This window comes from Heterodontus francisci, chromosome 8 (genome assembly GCF_036365525.1).
Source record: "Heterodontus francisci isolate sHetFra1 chromosome 8, sHetFra1.hap1, whole genome shotgun sequence".
Classification (NCBI taxonomy): Eukaryota; Metazoa; Chordata; class Chondrichthyes; order Heterodontiformes; family Heterodontidae; genus Heterodontus; species Heterodontus francisci.
In genome coordinates this window covers 40393952-40419099 of record NC_090378.1, presented here as the reverse complement: position 1 = coordinate 40419099, position 25148 = coordinate 40393952, and the positions used below count along the sequence as shown (strand labels likewise).

General features: G+C 45.5%; 1 protein-coding gene across 3 annotated transcripts in view; it reads right to left on the bottom strand.

Moving 5' to 3' along the window:
* The window catches only part of b4galt2 (UDP-Gal:betaGlcNAc beta 1,4- galactosyltransferase, polypeptide 2), a 403368-nt gene that overhangs the window by 85281 nt on the left and 292939 nt on the right, over positions 1-25148 (bottom strand). For all 3 annotated transcript variants that reach the window (XM_068037000.1, XM_068037001.1, XM_068037002.1), the window contains one exon: positions 18580-18767. In XM_068037000.1, the coding sequence (XP_067893101.1) occupies positions 18580-18767 (188 nt within the window). The remainder of the gene's footprint in view (positions 1-18579; positions 18768-25148) is intronic.

The window sequence follows — 25148 nt, the reverse complement described above, 5'->3', positions numbered from 1 at the left end:
GATTTGCTAGTTTAAGGAATATTTGAGGCAATCAAGTGTAAACGTGACAACAAATAAGCATATTGACAGTACAACGCAAAATGTACAATGGATAATGGGCTGGAATTTGTTCCCAGACTAACGTCAGATTCCATGATGGGGTGGCGGGGGGGGGGGGGGGGGGGGCGCGGAGAACTGGAGCGGCAGCAGCCACCACGGAACCAAACGCTGGGATTGCCAGACCCAATCTTCCTGGGGGCGTGATAGGCCAACATCGGCCTCCCTGCCCAGAGTCCAAATAAGGGTGACTTCCCGCCACCACTGGGATATTACCCACGCAGAGAGGACGGCTTGGAAAATGAGGCGCCCTCCCTGTGGGCTTGAGGAGGGGGCCTCTCCTTCGTGGGCAATTCGTTGCCCATGGAGGATCCCCCGCACCCCCCCCCCACCACCAGTGGACCCCCTCCCCCTGGACTGAACACCCAAACCCCCTTGCCGGGGCCTTCCAGACTGGCCCCAACAACCCCACCTCACCTACCTCAGGTCCCTGTGATTGGCCGGCAGTTCTTTGAGGTAGGATCCCCATCCCAGTTAAGACTGGAATTTTACATTGGGTGGGAGGCCATCCACCCGCCGTGGAGTGAGAAGGCCCTAAAGTTTAAGGGACGGGGATCCCACCTCCTTAAACTTTGACCCCAGAAGACCAGAGGATCGCTCCGGGGGTTAGAAAAAATTCAGAGGCTGGGTTCCCCACTCCTTTCAGCCCGACACCGGGAGCCACACCTCCTGCATAAAATCCAGCCCAAAGTCTAGTACTAGATGTACTAATTTGTTGTATTATTATACAATGAAAATGAAATAATGATACTTAAAACTCATACAGAAATTACTGTTTGAGGCTATTGTGAGCTCATGTCTATAAGGTAATCTGACCACAGCTGGGTTTCTAATCAGGAAGACTATTATATACAAAGGAAACAATCAGACTGCTTTGCAGGGCTTAATCATAGAAACTTACAGCACAAGAGATGGCTATTTGGCTCGCTGTGCTAGCTCTTTGAATATGCCGTCATGCTTAGACCTACAGCACTCATTTTGTCCATTTTCCTGCAAGTTTCTCATCTTCAAGTACCTGTCCAACCCGCTTTTAAAATTATCTATGGAATCAGCTTCCAACACCTATTCAGGCAACGTTCCAGAACTCGACAACTCAGTGGAAAAAAACATTCTCCTTTGCCAATGATTTTAAATCTACAACCTCTAATGCTAGGGATTTCCTCAGGGCTCCTCCCACTTTGTCACTGAAACTGCGGCAGATATCCTGCTCATAAATAATGGTTCTGCCATAGTTAAGGCAGTGGAGAGGAAGAGTGCCAAGGAAATTGCCAGCCTAAGTGACTTACAACTGGCAAATCTAGCAGAATTCCCCTCCCACCTAGAACCATGATAGGGTTCCCCTTCCACTGCACCAACTTCCATATTCAAAGGATCATCCTCCAACATTTCCAGCAGCTCTACTGTGATGCCACCACCAAGTACATGTTCCCCTCCCCTCCTCTTTCAGCCTTCCGAAGGGACCGTTCCCTCCATGACTTCCTGGTCCACTCCTCAATCACCCCAACACCTTGCTCCCTTTCCTATGGCACCTTGCCATGCAAGCGCAGGAGATGCAACACCTGCTTTTTTGACCTCCTCCATTCCTCCCAGGTGAAACACCAATTTACTTGTACTTCTTTCAATATTGGCTCCCAGTCAAGCAACGTCTTAATTATAAAATTCTCATCCTTGTTTTTAAATCACTCCATGGTCTCGCCCCTCCCTATCTCTGTAATCTCCTCCAGCCCCACAACCTTCCAAGATATCCATACTCTTCTAATTCTGGCCTATTGACCATCCTTGATGTTAATCACTCCACCATTGGTGGACGCACCTTCAGTTGCCTAGGGCCCAAGCTCTAGAATACCCTCGCTACCCCTCTCTACCTCACTTTCCTCCTTTAAGACACTCCTTAAAAACTACCTCTTTGACCAAGCTTTTGGTCATCTGACCTAATATTTTCATTTGTGGCTTGATGTCATACTTTGCTTTATAATGTCCTTGTGAAGCACCTTGGGACTTTTTTTTACATTAAAGGCACTATATAAATATAAATTGCTGTTGTTGTTTTAGTATACTGTATTCGCTGCTCACAATGTGGTCTCCTCTACGTTGGGGAGACCAAATGCAGTTTGCATGACCACTTTGTGGAACACCTCTATTCCATTCACCAGTGTGACCCCGAGCTTTCAGTCGTCTCTCATTTTAATTCTGTCGTTGGCCCGCTACAGTGTTCCAAAGAAGATCAACACAAGCTTATGGAACCTTTTTTTAAAATTTGTTCTTGGGATGTGGGCATCGCTGGCAAGAGCAGCATTTATTGCCCATCCCTAATTGCCCTTGAGCAGGTGGTGGTACGCCACCCACAACTGAGTGGTTTGCTAGGCAATTTCAGATGGCAGTTAAGAATCAACCACATTGCTGTGGGTCTGGAGTCACATGTAGGCCAGACCAGGGAAGGACAGCAGATTTCCTTCCATAAAGAACATTAGTAAACCAGATGGGTTTTTATGACAATCTCATAGGTTCATGATTATTATGAAAGACACTAGCTTTTTATTCCAGATTTATTTAATTGATTGAATTTAAATTCCCCCAGCTGCCAAGGTGGGATTTGAACTCGTGTCTCCGGAGCATCCATGCAGGCCTCTGGATTACAAGTGCAGTTACATTACCACTATGCTACCTTCCCAAAATATCAAGCTCAATGCAAGCTCAAGGAACAACTTTCGATTGGGTACTTGACAGCATTCTGGACAAAACACTGGGCTGGATTTCAAGAGCCCGCTGCCGATCTCGGTGGCAAGCTCAAAAAATGGCGGTCCGCCCGTGCAGGCCGCACACCAAACAGCCGCCATGATCTCAAGTGTGGCGGCTCATTTAAGTAGCTAGGGCGGCCCGCCCCACTCCCCAATTACGGGGCGGGGGCGAGCTGTCCGTCCCCGGCAATAGGGTCAGCTGCCTGTGCATAGATGCTGGCACCATTCATAAAGGGCAGCCAGCCCTGCTGGCATATTTAAAGAAAGATCCCCCAAAATTAAATTAATAAATTTCTTATACCCCTTTTCCCACCCCTCCCAATAATAATTACAATAACTATTTCCCCTTCCCACCCCCAAAAATCTTACCTTTTACATTACCCACACATACTGCACAAAGTTTAAGGTTCAACCCTTCCCACAATCCCCTACACCCATTACATGTATTTGACCCCCCCCCCACCACGCTGATGAACTTATCTCCTCCCCCCCTCCCCACCAGTGTGGTGCCGCGTTTCCCCAGATGGGGATCTGAAGGCGTGGGAGTGCCAGCCGTGGCACCGAAGATCACGGTGAGCCCTCAAGATTGGTGGTAAGTATTTAAATTTATTAAATTTATTGATTTGCATATTTAAATTGTGGTCCCATCGCCCAGTGCTCGGTAGGGGGGGCCACCAAGGAGCTTCGCTGGCACTGGGAGAATCGGGCTGGGCCCTGCAGGCGTCGAGGTCCGTGGTGGGCCTCATCCGCAGCCATCTTCAGGCCTCCTCCCTGCCATGGATCATGACATCGGGGGCTTGTTAAAATCCAGCCCACTGAGTTCAATAATTTTAGATCATGATCACTGCCCTAATTTTGTTTCTTTTCTTTGTTGGTTTAGTTTTTTCTCTCTTGTTTCTTTCTAAATTGGTGTTAGACAAGTGCTATTCTGTCATTCACACCTCCTTTAGACACATCTTTTGTTTCTTTACTTGTCCTATTACCACTCCCTTTGGCTTTGCATTATGAAACATTTTGTCATTGAATCTGTCATGCTCTCCACCCTATCACACCATGGTGGCCCCCTGCCGCTGGGCGATGGGACCGTAATTTGAATATTTAAATCAACTAAAATAATTAATTTAAATAAACTTACCCGGCTTCCTGATGTCCCGCTGCAATCTTCAGCCCAGCGGCCAGCACTCCCACGCCTTTGGATCCCTGTCCGGGGAAATGAGGCGCAACACTGATGGGGTGGGGGCAGGAGGTAAGTTTCTCAGTGTTGGGGGGAGGGGCAGGATCAAATTAGCGTCATGGGTGTAGGGGATGGTGGGAAGGGTTATAGTTTAAAGTTTGCGCAGTTGGGTGGGTGGGGGGGGGGAGGTCAGATGGTAAAGATTTTGGGGGGGGAGGGCTATTAATTTAATTGTTATTGGGGGGTGGGAGAGAGGCAAAAGAAAGGTTTTTTAAAAAATTCCATTTAACTTGAAAGATTTAAATTGCCCAGTAGGGCTGACAGTCCTTTAAAAATGGCATCAGCGCCTGCGCACAAGCAGCTGACACCATTGCTGGGGACGGACAGCCCATCCCCTCCACGTGATCGGGGGGGGGGGGGGGGCAGCGGGGGCAGCCCTTTGGAATTGCAGAAGCTCTTTGGTGTGCGGCTCATCAATTTTTCGCCCGCCGCCAATTTTGACGGCGGGCTTATAAAACTCAGCCCATTAACTCTGTTTATCTCTCCATAGATGTTGCCAGACCAGCTGAGTATTTCTAGCATTTTCTGCTTTTATTATGGCAGTAATCATGACTTCACAATTCCCAGCAAACCTCCCCGTTAGCATGTGCAGCTACAAGAATGACTAAACTAGGGCTTTCTTCCAATAGTGACTTTAGTCGGAGATATAAAGCAATCTCCTTGTTTGGTGTTCCTTTGTCACAAATAGTTGCACTGAGGAAGTTCTTAATTATTCACCTTGACTGTCAAAAACCAAGGCATAATTTGTCATTAAAAAAGACTGACAGCTGATCTGGTACAAAAGTATCAGTATTTCACTCAACTGCACTAAAAAAGCCCTTTAATATGCAGCTTGTTTGAGTTGAAATGTGATTCGCAGTAGGGTATAATAGGGGGATTGTTTGGTAGCTGGGAAGCAACACTGCAAAATTACTGAACTACTGAAGCATATGCTCATTTCTTTCCACGTGATCAGCATACTTTCAGGCATCTTTTCTTTCTTTGTCAACTGTTTGCTGCAACACAGTTAAAAACTTGGCAGGGATAGGGAAAAGAAAAGACTTATTGGATCTAATCAAACTGGTAACAATGATGTAAACAGACACAGTTCAAGTGAATCCGTTGATTTACACTTCTAATAAATATAGGATTCCACGGAGGAAACTTGCAAGCAGAATTACTTATAAAATTAATCAATTATAACTGGGGCACATCAGGGTGCAATAATTTACTATTCACAGCACCCACTCTTTGAGTTACCTTCTTTACACAAGGAACTGTATGGTTCCTTAACCAATATATTGCAACCAGAGTTTGAAGTGTCCACCATGAGATCAGTCCACATCACTGATATCACAATTTAAAAGCCCTTTTTTCAATTACTAATTCCTAAATGAAATGGGATCACAATCACCACCAATGGTGTTAAAAGTTCAAAGGGGCCGCCTTTTAGTGTTATTTACCGACTCTCCTGAAAAACCTACCATCGCACATGAGTACAACATTCTTCAAAAAACATTAATGTTCCTTATATCCTCTAAATGTAAGAGCACAATTTATTGACCAATATGACATACCATACAGAGATTTTACCCATACAACACCAGAAGAGAACACAATCCTACAGTGAACATGTATTTTTTTCATAAGCCTAATTATTCAATGCTGGCGCAACCCTATCTTTTATTTTATAAATTTGTTTTTAAACTTCTTTCTACCAAAAACAAAAATTGTTGAGTCCCAGGGATGAATTTGATTGAGCAAACTGTCGGTTTGTTTTAAATTTTCCTGAATGACAAGTTGTGCTATGCGGCACTTCTTTCGACAGGAACATCTGCAAGGCTTACATTCAATTTCTTTATCAGGAGGGGAATCTACTGCCAGGAATACTAATTATTTCAAGGGGCAGATTCTGGCCAGGGATTAATTTGAATAATAATCCCCAATGAACAAGGGATTCCATTATAACACAGCCACAGTGAAGCTCATGTCATGTCTATATTCAATATTCTTGTGAGAGCTGCAGTACGAGTGCTGCCTTTAAATTCAAAATGTAATTAATTACTTCACTAAGTTTATTTTCTAAAAGTATTGTAAATTGAGAAATTATTTCCCCATACATGCATATCCCTCCTTTGTAAAAGTTGTGTCAAGGTAACTCTAAATTACTGGTTAGGCTGAGTTGACAATCTCAGGGCACAATTAGCAGAGCTCTGCTCTCGCAAGGTGTTTTTGCATTCTTTTTTGCTTCGGTCTGCAAGCAGTGGCCTCTGTGCCCCACACTGCCCACTTAGTTTTGTTGTGATGTGCCAGTCTCTTCAGGCCAGCTGGACTCCACCATGCAATCTGGAGATCCAAATGTCGAGAAGTTCAGACATATATTACTAGCTACAGTTTATACTTAGAGAGATCGGCACCTGTCATTGACTGCACTTCCCAGATGCGTGATGAACCATCTGAACCACCTGATATCATGACTGCTGGAACCTGTTTGTTGTGTTTACACCCCACTGTATCCATTATTTACTCTGTAATAATTCCGAGGTATCAGCTACTTATTCTGCAGACATGCCTAGGCATCAATTACTTTCCATTCAATACGACTTTGTATTCTTTCTTTCTTTACTGTAATTTATTTATTTATATAGAGATACAGCACCGAAACAGGCCCTTCGGCCCTCCAAGTCTGTGCCGACCAACAACCATCCATTTATACTAATCCTACATTAACCCCATATTCTCTACCACATCCCTATCATTCTCCTATCACCTACCTACACTAGGGGCAATTTACAACGGCCAATTTACCTATCAACCTGCAAGTCTTTGGCTGTGGGAGGAAACCGCAGCACCCGGCAGAAACCCACGCAGACACAAGGAGAACTTGCAAACTCCACACAGGCAGTACCCAGAACTGAACCCGGGTCGCTGGAGCTGTGAGGCTGTGGTGCTAACCACTGCACCACTGTGCCACCCAAGCTTTGAGTTTACGGGAGGATCTCTTTCCTTTTACCTGCTTAAGTGCATTTTTGGTGAGTATATTGTTTTGCAAAGCAGCACTGTCTAAGGGAAACAGGCAGACTGTCTGAAGTGTTAAAAGATGAATGGCCTCCGCACTTATTTACTAATCTGTGTTTAATGCTTTCGGACTAGAGAACAACTCAATGTACATGATTCATCTTCTGGACAGTGCTTCAAGAGTAGCACAAAACAAGCCAAAGATCTAGACACCGTTTTTTAAAAATTCATTCATGGGATGTGGGTGTCATTGGCTAGCCAGCATTTATTGCCCATCCCCAAATGCCCTTGAGAAGGTGGTGGTGAGCCGCCTTCTTGAACCGCTGCAGTCCATGTGAGGTAGGTACACCAACAGTGCCGTTAGGAAGGGAGTTCCAGGATTTTGACCCAGTGACCGTGAAGGAATGGCGACAGAGTTCCAAGTCAGGATGGTGTGTGACTTGGAGGGGAACTTGCAGGTGGTGGTGTTCCCATGCATTTGCTGCCCTTGTCCTTCTAGTTGGTAGAGGTCAGTGGTTTGGAAGGTGCTGTCTAAGGAGCCTTGGTGTGTTGCTTGAGTGCATCTTGTAGATGATACACATTGCTGCCACTATGCGTCAGTGAATGTTTGTGGATGGGGTGCCGATCAAGCGGGCTGCTTTGTCCTGGACGGTGTCGAGCTTCTTGAGTGTTGTTGGAGCTGCACCCATCCAGGCAAGTGGAGAGTATTCCATCACACTCCTGACTTGTGCCTTGTAGATGGTGGATAGGTTTTGGGGAGTCAGGAGATGAGTTATTCGCCATGGGATTCCTAGCCTCTGACCTGCTCTTGTAGCCATTGTAGTTATATGGCTACTCCAGTTCAGTTTCTGGTCATTGGTAGCCCCTAGGATGTTGATAGTGGGGGATTCAGCAATGGTAATGCCATTGAATGTCAAGGGGAGATGGTTAGATTCTCTCTTGTTGGAGATGGTCTTTGCCTGGCACTTGTGTGGCGCAAATGTTACTTGCCACTTATCAGTCCAAGCCTGGATATTGTCCACGTCTTACTGCATTTCGACACGGACCGCTTCAGTATCTGAGGAGTCGCGAATGGTGCTGAACATTGTGCAATCATCAGCAAACATCCCCACTTCTGACCTAATGACTGAAGGAAGGTCATCGATGAAGCAGTTGAAGATATTTGGGCCTCGGACACTACCCTGAGGAACTCCTGCAGTGATGTCCTGGAGCACAGATGATTGACCTCCAACAACCACAACCATCTTCCTTTGCATTAGGTATGACTCCAACCAGCGGAGAGTTTTCCCCCCAATTCCCATTGACTTCAGTTTTGCTAGGGATCCTTGATGCCATACCCGGTCAAATGCTGCCTTGATGTCAAGGGCAGTCATTTTCACCTCACCTCTTGAGTTCAGCTCTTTTATCCATGTTTGAACCAAGGCTGTAATGAAGTCAGGAGCTGAGTGGCCCTGGTGGAACCCAAACTGAGCATCATTGAGCAGGTTATTGCTAATCAAGGGCTTCTTGATGGCACTGTTGATGACACCTTCCATCATGTTATTGACGATTGACAATACACTGATGGGGCGTTAATTGGCTGGGTTGGACATGTCCTGCTTTTTGTGTACAGGACATACCTGGGCAATTTTCCACATTGCCAGGTAGATGCCAGTGTTGTAGCTGTACTGGAACAGCCTGGCTAGGGGCGCGACAAGTTCTGGAGCACAGGTCTTCAGTACCTTTGCCGGAATATTGTCAGGGCCCATAGCCTTTGCAGTATCCAATGCCTTCAGTCATTTCTTGATATCATGCGGAGTGAGTCGAATTGGCTGAAGTCTGGCATCTGTGATGCTGGGGACTTCAGGAGGAGGCTGTGATGGATCATCAACTCGGCACTTCTGGTTGAAGATTGTTGCAAATGCTTCTGTCATCGTTCGTACTGATGTGCTGGGCTCCCCCATCATTGAGGATGGGGATACTTGTGGAGCAACCTCCTCCAGTTAGTTGTTTAATTGTCCACCTTCATTCACAACTGGATGTGGCAGGACTGCAGAGCTTAGATCTGATTCGTTGGTTATGGGATCGCTTAGCTCTGTCTATCGCATGCTGCTTATGCAGTTTGGCACGCAGGTGGTCCTGGGTTGTATCTTCATCAGGTTGACATCTCATTTTGAGGTATGCCTGGTGCTGCTTCTGGCATGCCCTCCTGCACTCTTCATTGAACCAGGGTTGGTCTCCTGGCTTGATGGTAACGGTAGAGTGGGGGACATGCCAGGCCATGAGGTTACAGACTGTGGTTGAGTACAATTCTGCTGCTGCTTATGGCCCACAGCGCCTCATGGATGCCCACTTTTGCATTGCTATATCTGTTCGAAATCTATCCCATTTAGCATGGTGACAGTGCCACACAACATGATGGTCAGTATCCTCAATGTGAAGGCGGGACTTCGTCTCCACAATGACTGTGCGGTGGTCACTCCTACCAATACTGTCATAGCCAGATGCATCTGCGGCAGGCAGATTGATGAGGACGAGGCTAAGTATGTTTTTCCCTCATGTTGGTTCCCTCACCACCTGCCGCAGACCCAGTCTATGTCCTTTAGTACTTGGCCAGCTCGGTCAGTAGTGGTGCTACCAAGCCACTCTTGGTAATGGACATTGAAGTCCCCCACCCAGAGTACATTCTGCGCCCTTGCCATCCTCAGTCTCTCCTCCAAGTGCTGTTCAACATGGAGGAGTACTGACTCATCAGGTGAGGGAGGGCGGTAGGTGGTAATCAGCAGGAAGTTTCCTTGCCCATGTCTGACCTGATGCCATGAGACTTCATGGGGTCCGCAATCGAAGTTGGGGATTCCCAGAACAACTCCCTCCCTACTGTATACCACTGCACCGCCACCTCTGCTGGGTCTGTCCTGCCGGTGGGACAGGACATACCCGGGGATCGTGATGGCGATGTCTGGGACATTGTCTGTAAGGTATGATTCCGTGAGTATGACTATGTCAGGCTGTTGCTCGACTAGTCCCAACTTTGACCACAAGCCCCCAGATGTTAGTAAGGAGGACTTTGCAAGGTCGACAGGGCTAGGTTTGCCGCAGCCGGTGCCTAGGTCGATGCCGGGTGGTCCGTCCGGTTTCATTCCTTTTTATTGACTTCATAGTGGTTAGATACAACTGAGTGGCTTGCTAGACCATTTCAGAGGACATTTAAGAGTCAACCACATTGTGGGTCTGGAGTCACATGTAGGCCAGAACAGGTAAGGACAGCAGATTTCCTTCCCTAAGGACATTCGTGAACCAGATGGGTTTTTACAACAATCAACAACGGTTTAAAAGCCATCATTAGACTAGCTTTTTAAGTCCACATTTTTTTTAATTAATTGAATTCAAATTCCACCCTCTGCTGTGGTGGGATTCGAACCCATGTCCCCAGAGTAATAATCTGGGTTTCTGGGTTACTAGTCCAGTAACAATACCACTACGCCACCTGTGACTGACATTAGTTTACTGCAGGGCTATCAGAATTAGACAAATCCTAGTATGAGATTTTTTAACTGCAAGCCAGAGACCTGCAACATCGACTCATATCAAAAACAAATATGGTTAAAAGTGTCGACCGACAAATGCTCCATGTGCCAAATGTGATGACTCAGTGGGAACTCTTCTATTCTTCTTTTCACCCTCTTTTCTCTTTTTCTCTTCAAAAGCCAGAGTCCCTTTTTAGGCTTCTGAGGTTCAGCTATCTTTAGAATGAGGAAAAGATCAATACCTTCTGATACAATGGATATAAGATGTTTATCAGCAAATTGATTATTTGCTCTGTAAACATTAAAAAAATCTTAGAAAAAAATATATGTAGATCCTTTCCATTCAAAAATGGTCAGAAAATTGAAAAACATTTAACAGATGGGATAATTCCTGCTCCATAGTATTCTCATGCTTTTTCTCTGTTCCTGGAGATTAAAAGGCCAGGAATTTACCAGCAGTCACATTCCATATTTTGTAACCATTTTTCCAGAGAAAGGTTTTGGAAAATTTGTTTAAAAAAGGCAGACAGATAGAAGGTTACAATGCTTCTTTTCTTCTTCTTTTGGGCCTCCTTATCTCGAGAGACAATGGATACGCGCCTGGAGGTGGTCAGTGGTTTGTAAAGCAGCGCCTGGAGTGGCTACAAAGGCCAATTCTCGAGTGACAGGCTCTTCCACAGGTGCTGCAGAGAAATTTGTTTGTCGGGGCTGTTGCACAGTTGGCTCTCCCCTTGCGCCTCTGTCTTTTTTCCTGCCAACTACTAAGTCTCTTCGACTCGCCACATTTTAGCCCCGTCCTTATGGCTGCCCGCCAGCTCTGGCGAACGCTGGCAACTGACTCCCACGACTTGTGATCAATGTCACAGGATTTCATGTCGCGTTTGCAGAGGTCTTTAAAGCGGAGACGTGGACGGCCGGTGGGTCTGATACCAGTGGCGAGCTCGCTGTACAATGTGTCTTTGGGGATCCTGCCATCTTCCATGCGGCTCACATGGCCAAGCCATCTGAAGCGCCGCTGACTCAGTAGTGTGTACAAGCTGGGGATGTTGGCCGCCTCGAGGACTTCTGTGTTGGAGATACGGTCCTGCCACCTGATGCTAAGTATTCTCCGGAGGCAGCGAAGATGGAATGAATTGAGACGTCGCTCTTGGCTGGCATACGTTGTCCAGGCCTCGCTGCCATAGAGCAAGGTACTGAGGACACAGGACTGATACACTCGGACTTTTGTGTTCCGTGTCAGTGCGCCATTTTCCCACACTCTCTTGGCCAGTCTGGACATAGCAGTGGAAGCCTTACCCATGCGCTTGTTGATTTCTGCATCTAGAGAGGGGTTACTGGTGATAGTTGAGCCGAGGTAGGTGAACTCTTGAACCACTTCCAGAGCGTGGTCGCCAATATTGATGGATGAAGCATTTCTGACGTCCTGCCCCATGATGTTCGTTTTCTTGAGGCTGATGGTTAGGCCAAATTCATTGCAGGCAGCCGCAAACCTGTCGATGAGACTCTGCAGACACTCTTCAGTGTGAGATGTTAAAGCAGCATCGTCAGCAAAGAGGAGTTCCCTGATGAGGACTTTCCGTACTTTGGACTTCGCTCTTAGACGGGCAAGGTTGAACAACCTGCCCCCTGATCTTGTGTGGAGGAAAATTCCTTCTCCAGAGGACTTGAACGCATGTGAAAGCAGCAGGGAGAAGAAAATCCCAAAAAGTGTGGGTCCGAGAACACAGGTGTAGGATGGTGCCGGTGGGAGGAGGGGATGCGAGGGGGAGGGGTAGAGGGAGGGTGTTGGAGGGGGAGCTGGGAAGGGGGCTGTAAGGGGGTGGGTGGGGTGCAGGGGAAGGGGGTACGGGGGGTAGATGGTGCGAGGGGGAGCGGGCTGGGACGGGGTTGTGAGGGGGTGAGCTGAGAGGGTGGAGCAGGGAAGGGGACGGGGGGGTGGAAGGGGGGAAAGGGGGGGGGGGGGGAAGAGCGGGTGCAGGTAATAAGCCATTTCCTCAGTGCCCACCATCGACGTCCGGAAAGCTCATCCACGTCCTTCGGGAGGTGAAGCATCTTTTGGCAGACTTGCAGAGGTGATTACATTTGCTATGGGATTTTTTTTTTTTGCAGTGGTTTAAATAAAGGCATGCAGCATTGCCGACAGTGCGTTGCAGATGCTCTCCGAGCCATCTCCCGCGGGCGCTTTGAAGTTACGGCCAGGGGGGCCGTTCGTGGATTTTTTGGGTGATCGGGGCACCTTTTCTTAAGACTTCTCTAGGGTCATGCTGCTCCTTCTTCACCTCAATGGACTTACCACACGCCGTGGCTGCAGACACTCTGGGCGGTGAAGGTTACAATGCTACTGGAATCTTTTTAACCAAAGACTGTAAAGAGTAAGTAATCCTTCAGCTTGGTTCAAGTGTCGATAAACTTTTCATACTCCTTGTTTTGGGAAGTCTCTGGTCCTGGGCAGACTTTCCCTTTCAGTTGTGAAAAGGAGGAAATTTTTTTTTCAAAGTCTCAGGTAGTCAGTCAGTTCCAGCAAAGCCTCTGAGAAAATGAGAAAGAAGGAAAGTAGCTAGAATTTACTTGGTTTGACTCAAAAATTGATGTGGGCAAGTTTTTAAAAAAAATTTGATCATGGGATGTGGGTGTCGCTGGCTAGGCTAGCATTTATTACCAATTCCTAATTGCCCTTGAGAAGGTGGTGGTGAGCTGCCTTCTTGAACCACTGCAGTCCATGTGAGGTAGGTACACCAACAGTGCTGTTAGGAAGGGAGTTCCAGGATTTTGACCCAGCGACACTGAAGGAACGGCAATATAGTTCCAAGTCAGGATGGTGTGTGACTTGGAGGGGAACTTGCAGGTGGTAGTGTTCCCATGCATTTGCTGCCGTTGTTCTTCTAGTTGGTAGAGGTCGCGGTTTTGGAAGGTGCTGTCGAAGGAGCCTTGGTGCCTTGCTGCAGTGCATCTTGTAGATGGTACACACTGCTGCCACTGTGCATCGGTGGTGGAGGGAGTGAATGGTTGTGGATGAGGTGCCAATCAAGCAGGCTGCTTTGTCCTAGATGGTGTCAAGCTTCTTGAGTGCTGTTGGAACTGCACCCATCCAGGCAAGTGGAGAGTATTCCATCAAACTCCTGACTTGTGCCATGCAGATGGTCGATAGGCTTTGGGGAGTCAGAAGGTGAGTTACTCGCCGCAGGATTCCTAGCCACTGACCTGTTCTTGTAGCCACAGTATTTATATGGCTACTCCAGTTCAGTTTCTAATCAATGGTAACCCCCAGGATGTTGATGGTGGGGGCATCAGTAATCACATTGCTGATGAATGTCAAGGGGAGATGGCTAGATTCTCTCTTGTTGGAGATGGTCATTGCCTGGCACTTGTGTGGTGCGAATATTACTTGCCGCTCATCAGCCCAAGCCTGGACATTGTCCAGGTCTTGCTGCATTTCTACACAGAGTGCTTCAGTATCTGAGGAGTCGCGAATGGTGCTGAACATTGTGCAATCATCAGAGAACATCCCCACTTCTGACCTTATAATTGAAGGAAGGTCATTGATGAAGCAGCTGAAGACGGTTTTGCCTCGGACGCTCCCTGAGGACCTCCTGCAGTGATGTCCTGGAGCTCAGATGATTGACCTCCAACAACCACAACCATCTTCCTTTGCGCTAGATTCGACTCCAACCAGTGCAGAATTGTCCCGATTCCCATTGACTCTAGTTTTGCTAGGGATCCTTGATGCCATACTCGGTCAAATGCTGCCTTGATGTCAAGGGCAGTCACTCTCAACTCACATCTTGACTTCAGCTCTTTCATCTATATTTGAACAAGGCTGTAATGAGGTCAGGAGCTGAGTGGCCGTGGTGGAACCCAAACTGAGCAGGTTATTGCTAAGCAAATGCCGCTTGATAGCACTGTTGACGAGCCCTTCCATCACTTTACTGACGATCAAGAGTAAACGGATGGGACAGTAATTGGCCGGGTTGGACTTGTCCTGCTTTTTGTGTACAGGACATACTTGAGTAATTTCCCACACTGCCGGGTAGATGCCAGTGTTGTAGCTGTACTGGAACAGCCTGGCTAGGGGCACGTCAAGTTCTGGAGCACAGGTCTTCAGTACTATTGCCATAATGTTGTCAGGGCCCATAGCCGTTTCAGTATCCAGTGCCTTCAGTCATTTCTTGATATCACGAGGAGTCAATCAAATTGGCTGAAGACTGGCATCTGTGATGCTGGGGAATTTAGGAGATGGCTGGGATGGATCATTTACTCTGCACTTCTGGCTGAAGATTGTATCAAATGCTTCAGCCTTATCTTTTGCACTGATGTGCTGGACTCCCCCATCATTGAGAATGAGGAGATTTGTGGAGCTACCTCCTCCAGTTAGTTGTTTAATTGTCCACCACCATTCACGACTGGATGTAGCAGGACTGCACAGCTTAGATCTGATCTCTTGGTTATGGGATCGCTTAGCTCTATCAATCGCATGCTGCTTAAGCTCTTTGGCATGCAAGTAGTCCTGGGTTGTAGCTTCACCAGGCTGACACCTCATTTTGTAGCATGCTTGGTGCTGCTCCTGGCATGCCCTCCTGCACTCTTCATTGAACCAGGGTTGGTCCCCTGACTTGATGGTAACGGTAGAGTGGGGACGAAGTCAAGTATATGTTTCCCTCTTGTTGGTTCCCTCACCACCTGCCGCAGACCCAGTCTAGCAGCAATGTCCTTTAGGACTCAGCCAGCTCGGTCAGTAGTGGTGCTACCGTGCCACTCTTGGTGATGGACATTGAAGTCTCCCACCCAGAGTATATTCTGCGCCCTTGCCACCCTCAGTGCTTCCTCCAAGTGCTGTTCAACATGGAGGAGGAGGGCAGTAGGTGATAATCAGCAGGAGGTTTCCTTGCCCATGTTTGACCTGATGCCATGAGACTACAAGGCGTCTACAGTCGATGTTGAGGACTCCCAGAGCAACTCCCTCCCGAACATATACCTCTATGCCGCCACCTCTGCTGGGTCTGTCCTGCTAGTGGGACAGGACATACCCGGGGATGGTGATGGCGGTGTCTGGGACATTGTTTGTAAGGTATGATTTGATAAGTATGACTATGTCAGGCTGTTGCTTGACTAGTCTGTGGGACAGCTCTCCCAACTTTGGCACAAGCCCCCAGATGTTAGTAACGAGGACTTTGGAGGGTCGACAGGGCTGGGTTTGATGTTGTCGTTTCCGGTGCCTAGGTTGATGCTGGGTGGTCCGTCCAGTTTCATTCCTTATTGACTTTGTAGCGGTTAGATACAACTGAGTGGCATTTCAGAGGGCATTTAAGAGTCAACCACATTGCTGTGGGTCTGGAATCACATGTAGGCCAGACCAGGTAAGGACAGCAGATTTCCTTGATAAAAACGAGAAATGCTGGAAATACTCAGCAGGTCTGGCAGCCTCTGTGGACAGAGAAGCAGAAGTATTTCCAGCATTTCTTGTTTTTATTTCAGATTTCCAGCATCTGCACTATTTTGCTTTTATTACAGCAGATTTCCTTCCCTAAAGGACGTTAGTGAACCACATGGGTTTTTACAACAATCAACAATGGTTTCATGGCTGTCATTAGACTAGCTTTTAATTCCAGATTGATTAATTGAATTTAAATTTCACCTTCTGCCCTGGTGGGATTCGAACCAATGTCCCCAGAGCAATACCCTGGGTATCTGGGATTACTGGTCCAGTGACAATATCACTACGCCACCACCTCCCTCAGTGTAACATATTCATTGTTTTGTATTATTAAGTGAACCCAAGCTGTACTGTTTGATTGCTCATTTGCTATGAAAAAACACATCCCATGAAAGAATTTTTAAAAACTGTCTCATGATTCGTATGTCCTCATCGCACCAAACGTTCACTTAATGCATTGTGACGGAAACCATAGCTGCCAAATGGAAACATATTAATTTTGTCATATGGAACACTATTTGAACTTTTACTGGACATTGAAAATAACTTGTTTAAAAAGACCAAGGCGCTGAATGGCTGAAAACATGGCTGCACATTTGCATTCTGAAAGATAGTTGCATGCAGAGACAATGGGAGTGCTCCCTGATTCAATTCGCTAGATGGGTTTTGTCAATCGTGATGATCAAAAGACATTCAGAGTCATTGTCCATGTAAGAGCCAGCACTCCAACCAACCACCCCTCCCTCCACCAAGTGTGTCTAGTAAGCTTTGAAGAATCAATCCTTGCAGGCGATGCTGTTTCAAACAAAGAACTGGTCACATGACTAACCTGCTGGCCAAACTGGGAATTGATTGAATTGTGCCTCACAGAAAAGTTTTGGGCAGACTCCAATTTTGAAGACCAAAGAGAAGCAAGGTCTCTCTCTCTCTCCATCCACTACTTCAAACCCTCCCCTTTTAATTCTTTCTCCTCCTCTATATCTACCTTTGTGTTTATCGCATATGCATGCTAGCGTGGTTGCATCACGTATCTTTGGTAACTTTAACTGAAGTAGAGTGCTAAGGTTAATAAACTTACACCTTTCTTGTTTAAACCTGAGAAAGCCTGTCTGATTGATTCATTTACAATTAAAATTAGAAAGCAGTGAGCAAGGACTCACTGAGGTGAAGCTAAAGACACTGTGTTTTAAAAAAGTTAAACCCTGTTATGGCTAAACCAGGAAAGGGGTGAAAGGGGAGCCTGAGAACCCTTCCTCATCTGGTCGTAACACCATCATCAAAAAGATGAAAGAAACGGATATGTTAACATCATGTATGCCCAGTACAGATAACAAAGGGATTTTTTTTTTTTTTTTTACACACGCTTAGGATACACTATTTTATAGTAAGTTATTGGGCAGCACAGGCATGCCCTAAAATATAAAATGGGTCTGCCACTTATCTAATCATGAGCATCACTATATCTGAAACCATATATTTCCTGAGGGCTCCTTCCACTCCACCAGCATAACTTTGGTGGAAATACACATAAATGGAGTTTCTACTGCAGTTATGGCAATGGAATGGGAGAAGCAGCAAGAAAATTCACAGCAAAGGCAAGAGCCCAAATTTGTAGCATCATCACAATTCCACACAAGGGATGCCACAATCCTCAAGCAAGAGGGCAGGAAATTGCATCTTCTGTGCAAGAGTCCTGTCAGATATGGAAAAATTGGTAGCCCTGTTGGAATTTGCACAAGGAAGTGTTAAGTAACATTTTCCAACTATCTCCCTATGAGACAGAGCTCTTTAACGCAGACATATTTAGGGTCTTACAGACATATTTGAAGGGGAAAGAAGGGAATTTGGTGACAGGTGGGCAGGAAAGATGAGGAAAATATGAAATCACATCAGAAACACAGGAGCAGTATTAGAAACATGAAGTTAGGAATGGGTTCTTGGAAACACGTGGAAACAGTAAATAAAAAAAACTAAAATTACACAGATAGTACAAAGGAGTCCAAGAGAGTTATAGACAGTCACATAAATTGAGAATTTAGACAACTAGTTTAAATCTCAAATTCCCTTCTGACAGAATTATTTGCACCAAGGAAATTAAATACTGAAGGATGGTTGGTCAGTATGTAATCAAAGTTGTAGCCTGAAATAGCTGGCAGACCACTTGAACACAAGCATAAGTGCACATACAAGGTGGAGCCCAGCAAGAGACTCTTATACCCATAATTCATCCAATAACTCTCTGTTAGTATTCACCAGAACTTGCACATGCATAATTGAGGCAATTCAAGTTTAGAAGATCGAGAACGGAAAAGTTTGTGAAAAAGCTATTGTATTAAAATCTCAATGGTGACCTATAAAAATAAGATGCAGATTCACTGTTCTCTGCGAACAGGAGCTTCTGCTGTAGAGGTTTCGAGGTTGATGTTTTTGATTATCTATCATAGATTTGCCAGCTCTGCTATGCTTACTGGGAACCAAGCTGAGATTGTAATGAGCAAGTCCCAATAATTGTTCTTTAAAGAAATTAAACATTAGAAATGCTTTTTTGTCAGTAATAAGAATTAGTAATGATCTCACCTGAACCCAAATTTGTCCATTGCAATTGCAAAATGTCGAGGCTGGTCATAACAGTGGTAGAGGTTTCGGTCATCCATAGGGATTAAGTCCACATCGCTGAATACAAAACAGTCATACTCTCCATCCTTCACTACCTCCATGTAGCCAATATTCAGCAACTTTGCTCGGTTGAACATGCTTTCACCGTGCTGCAAGACATAAAATGAGCAGAAAAATACATGTAAAATGCACGTCCTGTGCACTCTGAGGTAATGGAGATGATATACAAATTAGGGGTGTAGAGGGCAATAAATATACTGAAATATCTCATAAGACAGTAACACATTCAGGAATTCACACAATACCTTAAAGTATAGCAGTAAGTACAATCTGTTGTCAACACCCTGTGAATACTGAAATTGAAAAGAATCCCTAAACATCTCGCATTTAAAAAGTACTTGGATATGTACTTGAAGTGCTGTTACCTGCAAGGCTACAGACCAAGAGCTGTAAAGTGGAATTAGGCTGGATAGCTCTTTTTCAACCGACACAGACATGATGGGCCAAATGGCCTCCTTCTGTACCATAGATTTCTATGATTCTATGTGGGAGACCCTTGTAATTCCTCATTACTGGAGAACTAATCCCTTTAAATTAATTACAATAGCTATTTTATTTACCAGTGCATTCCATATCAAGTATTATATTATTCTGAAAAAATGCATTATACCTCATTTCCTTCTTCAACATTTTGATTCAAATTTTGCTATCAAGCCCTCTTCGTTTGTAAATTCTATATTGACTGCAGTGTATTTATATTTTAATTAATTCCGCTTGCAAATTTAAACTCATATCAATTTGATCCCACTTATATCCTTACATTTAACCATTGCTTTAATGAGAATAACTTAATCTAGCCCAGGAAAGAGCAATCTGCTCTGTGGTGTACTCTCACCAAAACATCCTGGAAAGCAAATCCTAAAATTTCTTGCTGTTGCCTAACTAAAGCATTATACAGATTCGATGTTCTCTCCTTTTGCTGGCTGTGTTCCTTGATATGAATCAAAACACTGTATCCACCTTTTTAGTAATGCAATTACAATGTGCTTTTCACATCCTATAATTTATCACCCCTAAAACGCATTGAGATTCTACAGGCAGAATTTTTGAAGCCTGTTGGAGGTGGGTTCAGGGGTGAGTGGGTTGGAGAAATCTCAGAAATTCACATTGGGTTGGAATCCCGATGAGATCCTGCTCTCTGCTGGCTTTCCCCCGTTGAGGCACTGAATGGTGAGTGGAGAACCCCCTTGGATCTGTCGGGTAGGCAATTAAGATCTTGCTGAGTTAAGTCCTTTAGCCCTGAATCCTGGATTTCCCAACCAGTCAGCAACTCGCCAGGGTCACCAAGTCAAGTGCACAGCGGGAAGAGTTTCTTCAGTGAAACTCACAGGCTGTGAAGGCTTTGGTCAGTGAAACAGAAGAGCTCCAGCCATGGCTATTGAGACACTGCTGTTCAAAGCACATCTTCTCTCAGAGAGTGCTTTCACTGCGTGACAGGTGATTGCTAACTTCTTGGAGTCACCTTCAGCTGCACTCCCCTCCACAGAAGATGGACACTGAGATTCAGCTGGAAGGAAACAAGACCACGATAGAGAGTCCACAGGCAGAGGATCAGCTCGCTTATGTCTGAGCACCACTGCCTCAAGAGGTTCAATTTCACAGCAGCTCATTGCTGACATCTGCAGCCTCCTGGAACAAGACTTTCTTTCCAGTGGAGCTGGTGGGCAGGCATTGCCAATGGCCAATCAGGTGCCTTCACTAGAGGGCCATCCCATCGCACATCCCCACCGAACCCCAGCCTGGGTTTTTGCCTCTCGCCAGCGTTCTCTTCTCCTGCAAGGAGAGAAATCAGAGAGGTGTGAGTGTTTGTAATGGCTTGTATGGAGAGGAGAGAAGGACACCATTTGTGGAGGGTGACTGTGAGGCATAGGTGTGTGAGGCCAATAGGCTGAGTGTGTGTTTGTTCTTCATTTGGGGATGGGAGGTGCCTGCAGTGAGAAGAACGTGTGGCGCTGCAAGGTGTGTTGCCCTGATAAGTGCTGTGCAGAAGAATACTGTGCAAGTCAGAGTGTGGGGCTTGACACCTGAAAGTGTTATGTCACTCACCTGTCATGCCCTCCTGAGGTCCTAGATCCTTTCAGGGCACGGTCTCCAGGTTGGAGGGACCAGTCCTGCTGCTGATGTCCTCGGCCATTTCCATCATGCCTGCTTGGTTGGAGCAGTTGCCCTCTTCCTCCCGCCCTTGGGAGAACTCACCCCATTGCAGTCCCTCAGATCCCACAGCAGAACCTCCAGGTAAGAGAGACCCGGGGAGCAAACTTCCTAGATCTCCTTTCCATTCCTGTGGTTGCTGCAGCCTCAAAAATCCAAGTGCTGGTGAGTTTTTCTGAAACATGCGTGGTTCCTTTAATTAGAAATCCATTCTTTGGCAGAACGGGCATGCCATCCACCCACCCTCCCGAATAGTTCGGGAAGCCTGGAGGCATGATGACAACTGGTTTGTTCTGGTAAAGAGTAACTGTCAGGCGCAATGCGCAGGGATTTAGGTTCCAAACCCGAACATGGTCCCATCATTGCACCAGGAACTAAGTTGGTAAAATTCTGTCCTACCTTTTTGCACAAGATCCCCCGATGCTTTGCCCACAGACAATAATACTAGATGCAATATGCACCTTTTTTATTTCCAATATTAACAGCACTGTCAAATATCTGTCAAATTCTCAAACATTCCATATCTTCCTGCAAATTAGCTGCTCGTTATACATAACCATCCTTCCTACATCATATGATCTCATTCACAAATCTTATATCAATAATTTCAGCGTCCACACAAATAAACAAGATTAGAATGCATAGAAGATCCAAGAGTGATGCCAACCTGTAGGAAAAGTCTTCATTCGTAACAACCCCTTCAACATAAAAACATAAGAAAAGGAAAAAAATAGACCATCAGACCCACTGATGCTTTCCCAATTCAATGGACAGACCTTAGGAACTACCCTCCAAACATCCGAGTGGAAAACTTCATTAACTTTTCTTTCAATTTCCACACATTTTCTCCCCTTCACATGGTCCATCTCTGACTCTTCCCTTGCCTTCTTCGACTTCTCTCCATTTCTGAGGTTAGGCTATCAACTAATATGTAAAAGGCTATAAGCAAGTAAAGTGGGGGTGGGGCAACAGATAACAAAGGAGAAGGTGTAGATAGGACAAGGTCACAGAATAGCTGACCAGAAGGTCGTGGAGCAAAGGCAAACAATATGTTAATGGTGTGTTGAAAGACAAAGCATTAGCACAGATAGGGTGTTAATGGACTGAAAATTGAACAGCCACAAGTACGAACATGAAAAAAAAAGTGGGTAAGCAAACTGAACAAACTAAGATGAAATAAAATAAAATAAACACAAAAAAATATATAAGGAAGAAAAAATAACTGAAAATAAAAGTTAAATGGGGGGGGGGGGGCTGTCATGCTCTGAATTTATTGAACTCAATGTTCAGTCCGGCAGGCTGTTGTGTGCCTAATCGGTAAATGAGATGCTGTTCCTCGAGCTTGCGTTGATGTTCACTGGAACACTGCAGCAATCCCAGGACAGAGATGTGAGCATGAGAGAAGGGGGGAGTGTTGAAATGGCAAGCAACCGGAAGCTCGGGGTCCTGCTTGCGGACTGAGCGGAGGTGTTTCACAAAGCGAAATGTGCTTTTGCTTTTATTCACTCTATGCACACTGGCTCCCTCAGTTACCTTGACTATACTTCCAACTCACTTCCTGCACGGTCTCTATTCTATTCTCCCAGTTTCTCCATCTCTATTGCATCTGTCCTGACGATGCCACCTTCCATAGCAGCGCTTCCAATATGCCTTTCTTTTTCCTCAACTGAGGATTCCCCTCCATCGTGGTTGACAGGGCCCTCAACTGTGTCCATTCCATTTCTAGCACTTGAGCTCTCCCCTTCTTCCCTTCCCTAACAAAATCATGATAGGGTTCGCCTTGTCCTCACCTTCCACCCTACCAGCCTCCACATTCAACAAATCAACCTCCGCTATTTCTGCTACCTCCAGCATGATGCCACCATCAAATGCATCTTCCCCTCCACTTCCCTTTCAGCATTCCGAAGGGACCATTCTATCAGTGATTCCCTGGTCCACTCCTCAAGCAACCCCAACACTGCCTCCCCTTCCCACAGCATCTTCTCATGCAAGTGCAGATGCAACACCTGTCCTTTTACCTCTTCCCTTTTCACCACCCTGGGCCTTAAACACTCCTTCAAGGTGAAAAAGCGATTTACGTATTTTTTTCAATTTAGTATACCGCATTCATTGCTTATAATGCGGTCTGCTCTACATCGGGGAGACCAAATGCAGAATGATATCCAGAACCCTTCTGTTCAGTCCACAAGCGTGACCTTGAGCTTCTGGTTACCAGTCATTTTAATTCTCCTCTCCACTCCCATTCTGACCTCTTTGTCCTTGGCCTCCTACACTGTTCCAACAAAGCTCAACGTAAGCTCGAGGAACAGCACCTCATCTTTTGATTTCGCACATTCCAGCCTTCCAGACTCAATACTGAGTTCAATCATTTTAAATCATAATCCCATTCTCCCTGGCCAGCAGCTGTTGCTTATGATTCTGCTATTACCATTTATACCTCTTCTAGACCCGTCTTTTGTCTCTTGTCTGATTACCATTTCCATTTGCCTTGCACCATAGAAACATAGAAAATAGGAGCAGTAGGCCATTCAGCCCTTCGAGCCTACTCCGCCATTCATTATGATCATGGCTGATCATCCAACTCAGTAACCTGTTCCGGCTTTTGCCCCACACCCTTTGATCCCTTTAGAACCAAGAGCTATATCTAACTCCTTCTTGAAAACATACAATGTTTTGGCATCAACTGCCTTCTGTGGTAGCGAATTCCACAGGCTCACCACTCTCTGGGTGAAGAAATTTCTCCTCATCTCAGTCCTGAAAGGTTTACCCCGTATCCTTAGACTATGACCCCTGGTTCTGGACTCCCCCAGCATCGGGAACATCCTTCCTGCATCTACCCTGTCAGGTCCTGTTAGAATTTTATAGGTTTCTATGAGATCCCCCCCTCACTCTTCTGAACTCCAGCGAATATAATCCTAACTGACTCAATCTCTCCTCATACGTCAGTCCCGCCATCCCAAGAATCAGTCTGGTAAACCTTCGCTGCACTCCCTCTATGGCAAGAACATCCTTCCTCAGATAAGGAGACCAAAACTGTACACGATATTCCAGGAGTGGCCTCACCAAGGCCCTGTATAATTGCAGCAAGACATCCCTGCTTCTGTACTCGAATCCTCTCGCTATGAAGGCCAACATACCATTTGCATTTTTTACTGCCTGTTGCACCTGCATGCTTACCTTCAGCGACTGGTGTACAAGAACACGCAGGTCTCGTTGCATATTCCCCTCTCTCAGTTTATAGCTGTTCAGATAATAATCTGCCTTCCTGTTTTTGCTACCAAAGTGGATAACCTCACATTTATCCACATTATACTGCGTCTGCCATGCATTAGCCCACTCACTCAACTTGTCCAAATCACCCTGAAGCCTCTCTGTATCCTCCTCACAATTCACCCTCCCACCCAGTTTTGTGTCATCTGCAAATTTGGAGATATTACATTTAGTTCCCTCATCTAAATCATTAATGTATATTGTGAATAGCTGGGGGTCCTAGCACCGATCCCTGTGGTACCCCACTAGTCACTGCCTGCCATTTGGAAAAAGACCCATTTATCCCTACTCTTTGTTTCCTGTCTGCCAACCAATTTTCTATCCATCGCAATACACTACCCCTAATCCTGCAATGTTAACTCTCCTCAGATGCTGCCAGACCTGCTGAAGGTTTCCAGCATTTTCTGTTTTTATTTCAGATTTCCAGCATCTGCATTTTCTTTTGCCCTTCCCAACTCTATAAACCATGGTTACCTATAATGCATTACTATAATGAATTTAACTAAATGAACACATCCCCATACTCCTCCCTTAAGCACTAATAGTCATTTTACAAAGACTGTAGTGTATCCATATTTACCGTATTGTCTTTGAGAGAATATTCCTCACATCTACCTTGACTCATGCTAGTTATTTTATAGGCAGGACCCTTTAATATCACTACCACTATCCATTTTGAATATCTTGTATAAATTCATTGTATCAAATCTTTTCATAATTTTAAATATAAGAATCATATCTCTTACAATGCTATATTTCTTCAAAGTAAAAAAAAGTTCTTTAAGCCTATTGTCATCAATAAGAAATCCAACTTTCAGTATTATTATCTATGTGCCCTTCTCTGCTTCTTCCCATTACCAGGTGTGGAAACCTAGGCACATTACTCCAAGCGCAGATTTATTAAATGTTTGTACAAAAAATAATATAGTGCACTCTTATTGGCCTTATAATGGAATCTTAGTCCCTTTCTTCTCTACAGCCACCTCAATAGATTGATTGCTTAATGATAGTTCTCATTCCTGGTCTGTCACTCCTATCATACATGTCTT